Source organism: Littorina saxatilis, linkage group LG8, assembly GCF_037325665.1.
Source record: "Littorina saxatilis isolate snail1 linkage group LG8, US_GU_Lsax_2.0, whole genome shotgun sequence".
Taxonomy (NCBI): Eukaryota; Metazoa; Mollusca; class Gastropoda; order Littorinimorpha; family Littorinidae; genus Littorina; species Littorina saxatilis.
In genome coordinates this window covers 40,952,000-40,958,775 of record NC_090252.1, presented here as the reverse complement: position 1 = coordinate 40,958,775, position 6,776 = coordinate 40,952,000, and the positions used below count along the sequence as shown (strand labels likewise).

Here is a 6,776-nt window from a genome sequence, read left to right as displayed (position 1 = left end):
ACGCACAAACAAGGGACAAATACTCACATTTTCTGTCACAGAAGATGCGAGTTGCTAAAAATAAACGGAACGCAAAGTGCCCATCTCATGCGCAAATGCAGCATTCTTGCAAAGAACACATTACTTTCACTGGCAACAGATTATCAACCCTTCAAAGATGCCCAACGATCAGTTTTGAAATGCTTATCAAAATACATCACTAAATTATTCCTTGTAAAGATTACCACAGTGCGACAACTACACCTTGAAATAAACTTGTCACTTTTTGCTAGAGCTTTAATATTCAAACCATTTAACGTTCAAACTGCTAACAGGAAATTATTGCGATTAATCGCTGGCGGAGTTTTCTTTTTCAGGGGAAATGTAGGTCACTGAAGTGGTGTTTGATACAATTAAAGGCATGTGCACTTCGATCACTGTACATGTGGTTGTAAGTTTTTATTAGGTGTATTCCATCGGCAGTTTAGTAATAGTCAAAAACTGAGTTTCTTTCACATGCTATCTTATAAATGTTGATTTATTTTAAGTATGACATATTTCTGAAAGTTGAAGTTGAGAAAAACACACAGACACACACCCACACTGTCACAGACACACATAGACAAACACACACACACACACACACACACACACACACGCGCACGCACGCACGCACGCACGCACGCACGCACGCACGCACACACACACACACACATACACACACATCCACACACACATACACACACATACACACAAACACGCGCGCACACTTACACACACAAACACACACACACACACACACACACACACACACACACACATACACACACACACAAAACGAGCAAGCGTGCCTGTATAAACTTCCTCACTGTTTCGTACTTTCTACCGTTTCTAAAGCAGTAATCGGACGCATGACACGCATTCGAAAACTATGTTCAGAGATGAGATGAGACAACAATCCCAATTTTACCTGATTTAGCCATTGCAAAATTGTTTGAATAAAAGTCCAACCTATTTCGATTCAATTGGTATTGCTAAAAATAAAGAATATAGCACTGAGTCATCTGGTACACTCAATACTCTCAAGATGTCATACGTTTACAATAAAACAGATTCATTGGCTTCACCAATTACCCTTCCATGCTCTTTGCCCCCCCCCCCCCCCCCCCCGACTACCCTCCACCCCTAACCATCTGCCAAATAAAGCAGACTTTCATTGAAGTACAAAATAACTGACCCATAGAAATTAAGGTAAACAAGTAAAGCTAGTATATTTTTTGTATCTTCTCGTGAGTTATGTTAAAGATTACGCGAGGCGATCGTATCACAAATTATCACGAGTAAAGTGCGTATGTCTACATTAGGTGCCGCGGTGACACTGTGCGGTTTCTGTGTTACACTATACATGAATAAAGGTGTCAGCTACAGGTATGCACTCCTTAGGGTTATTTTTGGAGACTATACATATGTGTGACGCAAAATTTTGTAGATCGACCTTACACGAAGTTTTTATTTGCTACAGAGCTGTGTTTTTTCAGAAAGAAGTGCATAACTATCTCTGGAAATTGAAACTATTGGAGGAGGATTTTGCTTCAAATCGTTGCAACGGCATGAGTTTAAGCGTAAGTACTCAATAAGTTGTTATTTGATAGTAATTAAGGGCATACTACATTACGTTTAGAGAAGAAAACATGAAGACGTCCTCAAAACTGACATGTATCTGCTTGGCACAGGCATGTCAAGTTAAAATGGGCAGTGTATTTTAAATGGTGACAAAATGAAGAACATAATACTCTCGCTGTTCCTTTCTCTATGTCTGTCTCTCACTACCTTGTCTGTATGTCTCTAAGTATGGCATTTGTTCTGCCTGTCTGTTTGATCGTTGGACATGTTAATTCTGTACAGTAGTTAACTTTATTTCTAGTTCTTATGTTATTAATCAAGGTACCCTCAATGGGCGAGGGCCACATGAAGAAAAAGCATGTTGCATTGCTTATTCTGCTACCCTCGAAAAATAAAGTTCAATTCAATTCAACTATGTCTCTCTGTCTCTGTCTCTGTCTTTCTCTCTCTGTCTTTCTCTCTCTCTTTCTCTCTCTCTGTCTCTGTCTCTGTCTCTGTCTCTCTCTCTGTCTCTGTCTCTGTGTCTCTCTCTCTTTTTTTTCTTTCTCTCTCTCTCTCTCTCTCTCTCTCTCTCTCTCTCTCTCTCTCTCTCTCTCTATCTCTCTCTTTCTCTCCTAAATCTGTAATACTTATGTGTGTGTGTGTGTGTTGCTGTTTCTCTCCTTTTCAGTTACCATATAGATGAAGCACACGGCAACCGTACGTGTTGTCCCACTCCTACTTTTACTCCACTATGTGTCAGGTACTTATTAGTACTTTTCTAAATACTTATTTGTACTTATCTAAATATGAATGCAACAGGGATAGTGTTGTAGTTTTGCGTACGCTATTTACTTCAAGTAATCGTGTTATCGTGTTTTCAGCGTCACGATAGCGCCCGACATGTTTACCCCCTCCACCCCCTAAAAAATAAATACATATATATACATATATAAGTATTGGTCCCTATCGCTTTGCTTAACACACTATTGTGTTTATATTGTTATCGTGACCTTGATTTTGGGTATGAAGGTTGTACTACAATGTGCTGCCCATTCGCCGCAACTGACTAGGTACACACTGCATTCGTACTGGACTCGTTAAGGTTTTTGGTCTCATTACCCTCTAAAACGGCTTCAAAACCCACCTTGCATGGCTTAATTCTAAGAAGAATTACATCTTCTGTTGAGCATTTCATAACAACTATACTAGACAAGATAGGTGAACAAAACTGACTCTTTTGCATACCCAATGGCATGCAACACGTGATTGGTTTTAGCTTTTCTAATTTGTCGACGATTATTTTCCTTCTGTAAATTTGATCTGTTTGAGTTGTAGGTTTCACTATACAAACAAGACCGTGTGTACAAACAATTCGTTTCTTTACTATAGTAAGGGCATGGGTTACCTTTTCCAGTCACAAACTATTTTACATCAAACGTTTTCATTACAAAGATCTGCACTTAAACGCACATAAATACAGTTGTTTACAGACGTGCAGTATGTGCGTACGTTCCCAGATAGATCCATATTGATCTGGTTGGCAGGTGAAGAACATAGCTTACTAAATTGTATTATCATATTGTGCCCACACAATCCTGAACCAAAATCATTAATCCCACTGTATCCATTCCAGGTAACAGGATCTCGTGCACCTCTTCTGGCAGTGTGGTAGAGGGACATTCTGCTTCAGTTACCTGCCAATACCATACCGACATCAAAAGGAACAAAATAGGTTTTTATGTGTATATGTACTCTTCCAGTAAGGGAGATCCTGGTAAGTTGCTGATATTGTTGTTGTTGTTGTTGTTGTTATTTTTGATGTGTTATTTGTTTCTTCTGTGTCGTCTTCTTTTTCTCTCACTCGCTCTCTCTCTCTCTCTCTCTCTCTCTCTCTCTCTCTCTCTCTCTCTCTCTCTCTCTCTCTCTCTCTCTCTCTCTCTCTCTCTCTCTCTCTCTCTCTCTTTCTCTCTCTTTCTCTCCCTTTCTCTCTTTCTCTCTTTGTCACTTTCTCTGTTTTTGTCTCTCTCTCTTTGACACACCCCTCCCCACCCTTATCCATTCTCTTTGTCGGTGACTTGCTTCATTTATACCAGGCATACATTCTAGGCACATCATCCTGTGTGTCACATCTTCTTTCAGACGTCTGTGCTATATGTACCTGGGAAGACGATGTCCTGTCCTGCGAGATCTTACCTGGTTACGAGGTCCAGATGCACGGCAACACAATCACCCTTAATATAACATCTGTCAAGAAATCTCACGCTGGCAGATACTCCTGCAGAGTCTTGCAACCCAGCAGAGATGTGTCTGTTGATGATTGCAACCTCAGCGTAGAAGGTATGATGCGTGGTGGGAAACACGCCCTATTAGATAGTGTATATTTGCAGGAAACAATGCATTTCGTTCAATGAAATATGACAATTTAACCCACAAAATATAATTAGCAGAATAATGTACACTTTTCTTATCAATGGTAATCAGTGATTATAAGGTATACACTGGAAACTACAAAACCTTAATCAATCAAAAAATACGTTATGGTTTGTTGGAAAACTGCTTGATTGAAATCTTTGCATTTGAAACAGCATGAGTTTTCATGGGTACAGAAGTCTTAAAAGATACCAGTCCAAATATAGTTCAGGGACATATAAATAAGAGTATATGCTTGTAAAAACAACCCGAGCAATACCTTCCTGCACAGTAAGTTTACTACAGGATTGATATCTTTGTTTAACCAGCTGATATGTTTAGTAACTTACCAATGGCTTTTTGATTGCTTTACTCTTTGCTTGATTACTATACTTGACTTTGACTGTCTGTATCAATAGTTTCAGGTAAACTGGGTAAATCTGAAGAAAAGACAATAAGCAATGGAGTAGAAATGCAGTGCCATGCACAACAACATCACATCTATGGACAGCCAACAACCATCACGTGTTTTGTTCCGGAATTTCTCAACGCCAGCACTATTACCCTCGAAAGACGTGAACCCTCGGGACACACGACAAGAGGTAGCATCTTTGTTTTGGCAGCATGCTAATAATGTAATTACTATCTCTCTCTCTCTCTCTCTCTCTCTCTCTCTCTCTGTCTCTCTCTATCTCTCTGTCTCTCTGTCTCTCTGTCTCTCTCTCTCTCTTTCTCTCTCTCTCTCTCTCTCTCTCTCTCTCTCTCTCTCTCTCTCTCTCTCTCTCTCTCTCTCTTAGGCACACATGTAATGTAAGGATCTATTAATTTTCAAGGCAATCTTGCGGAAGAACCCGGGTTAAGTGTATCGAATGCAAACACAAACATTATTCCTACACAAGAACATGCTCTTTGCAAAATAGATAGTGCTTACATGCCGGATTATTACATTGTTTTCTTGTCAATGTTTTTGTTCTCTCTTTCTCACTAAATGTATTGTATTTTGCTGCTCTTTTTGTCTCAGTGGAAGTACTGCGGTGCAGCAAGGAAGAAGACTCGTGTATATTAAATATCTTTGGATACAAGATTCGAAGAAAACATAATCCGCTCGATGGCTTCAGAGTGATTGCTGTCATGGTTGACAGACCAGGGCTGTATGTTTGCACAGCTGATTGGGGTCTTACACAGTCATGTATGGTGGAAGTATATGAAGGTAAGTGGGAATATTTTGACTATACTACAAGCACTCAAATGTTCCTAGCCCTTCACGTTTTTTCCAGCAACTATGTATGGGTAGGAACGATTATTAAGTGCATGGACTCGTTGTGTGTGTTTGTTTGGCTCCATTTGCAATATTGCCCTAATTTTAACTGATTGATTTATGCATACCACTTTTTAATTTGTTGTGGCTGCAAGCTATTTACATTTTGAATTAAATAATTACACTTGTGTAAGTTCTAGTTCTGTTTAGTTTTCTCTTTAAAGCTGTGGTCTATTTATGACTTTCCGGGGCTACGAGGTTGAAAAATAGGGATACAATCATGTACAGAATTTTGTACAGCAAACGCTACCCGAAACCCCACCTATACGGCGTGTATGACTTTGAGAGCAATTAGTCAACGCTTGAATTTTGCAGGGATAACATCCGGTTTGCTCTCTCAAGACTGATCATATTTTATCTTCAAGAGAGATCAAGGGGGAAAAATAAACACCCCGGCGAAGATTCGAACTCTCGACCTCGAGACTTCGTGTCGCATGTCCTAACCACTAGGCTTCTGGGCCAATTGAGAAAAAAGAAGAAAAAACATTGATATGAATTCATGTTATGTTATTCTTGAAGCAGCATGATTTATATCTCTATCCGCCCATTGTTCAGAAGTGAATACATGTATAACTATTTCTTAGATGTCTGGTTTCAACTGCACAGAGCTTTGGAGAGATTCAATTACTGTTATTGTCATTTTTCTTGCATGTTGTAAATAGTGATATCGCAGCTATTTGCATGGCGCGAATGTCGTGTACCATGACGGTGTAAACTTAACATGTACTGCGATTCCGTGAAACATGTTTGCAAATAAAGGCACATTTTGATAGCAGTTTTTATGTTTTTGCAACGCATGAATGGTAATTCAAGCGTAGAATGATATAAAATTATCTCTTTTTTTGGTTATCTTTGACAACACTGGTGAATTGGCCTAGCGGTTAAGACATCCGCCCCGACATTTCGAGGCCCCTTGAGTTCGAATCCCTGCCAAGTCGTTTATTTTTTCTGCTCGATCCTTCTTGACAAATGTGCTCAGCTCTGAGAGAGCAAACCGGATGTTACCACTGCAAAATTCAAGCGTTGATTGAAGCTCTCAATGTCATACACGCCGTATAGGTGGGGTTTCGGGTAGCGTTTGCTGTACAGAATTATGTACATGATTGTATCCCTATTTTTCAACCTCGTAGCCCCGGAAAGTCATAAATAGACCACAGCTTTAAGTGGTGAGAACGATACATTGATTTTACTTTTCTTTTTCTTTTTTGTATCAAGATCTGCAAAAAGCAACCGCCGAGAACAACTCCGGACAGCAGCTAGGAGTACCGGTTTATGCGATTTTGGGAGTTTCCTTGTTTCTTCTCGTCGCTGCTCTGCTTGTCAGCATTATCTTGTTGGCAAGGTATACTCGTCATCATCCCTTCCCCCACCTCTGTGTCTTTATCTGTGTGTCCTTGTCTCTGTTTCTCTTTTCTTCTCTCGCTCTCTCTTTCTAACTATGTCTGTCTGTCTGTCTGTCTGTCTG

The 6,776-nt window shown here is 39.8% G+C and overlaps 1 protein-coding gene and 1 long non-coding RNA gene across 2 annotated transcripts in view; both read left to right on the top strand.

Annotated features, from left to right (window-relative positions):
* The first annotated feature begins 1,444 nt into the window (after positions 1 to 1,444).
* Positions 1,445 to 3,384, top strand: LOC138973555 (uncharacterized). The gene is made up of 3 exons (XR_011458064.1): positions 1,445 to 1,601; positions 2,273 to 2,344; positions 3,218 to 3,384. It is a non-coding gene; the product is annotated as an uncharacterized lncRNA (long non-coding RNA).
* Positions 3,385 to 3,640: 256 nt separating this feature from the next.
* Positions 3,641 to 6,776, top strand: part of LOC138973553 (uncharacterized) — a 4,730-nt gene continuing 1,594 nt past the window's right edge. Inside the window, exons 1-4 of the mRNA XM_070346268.1 lie at positions 3,641 to 3,921; positions 4,413 to 4,595; positions 5,015 to 5,203; positions 6,527 to 6,653. Coding sequence (XP_070202369.1) covers positions 3,795 to 3,921; positions 4,413 to 4,595; positions 5,015 to 5,203; positions 6,527 to 6,653 — 626 coding nt within the window. The 5' untranslated portion in view covers positions 3,641 to 3,794. The remainder of the gene's footprint in view (positions 3,922 to 4,412; positions 4,596 to 5,014; positions 5,204 to 6,526; positions 6,654 to 6,776) is intronic.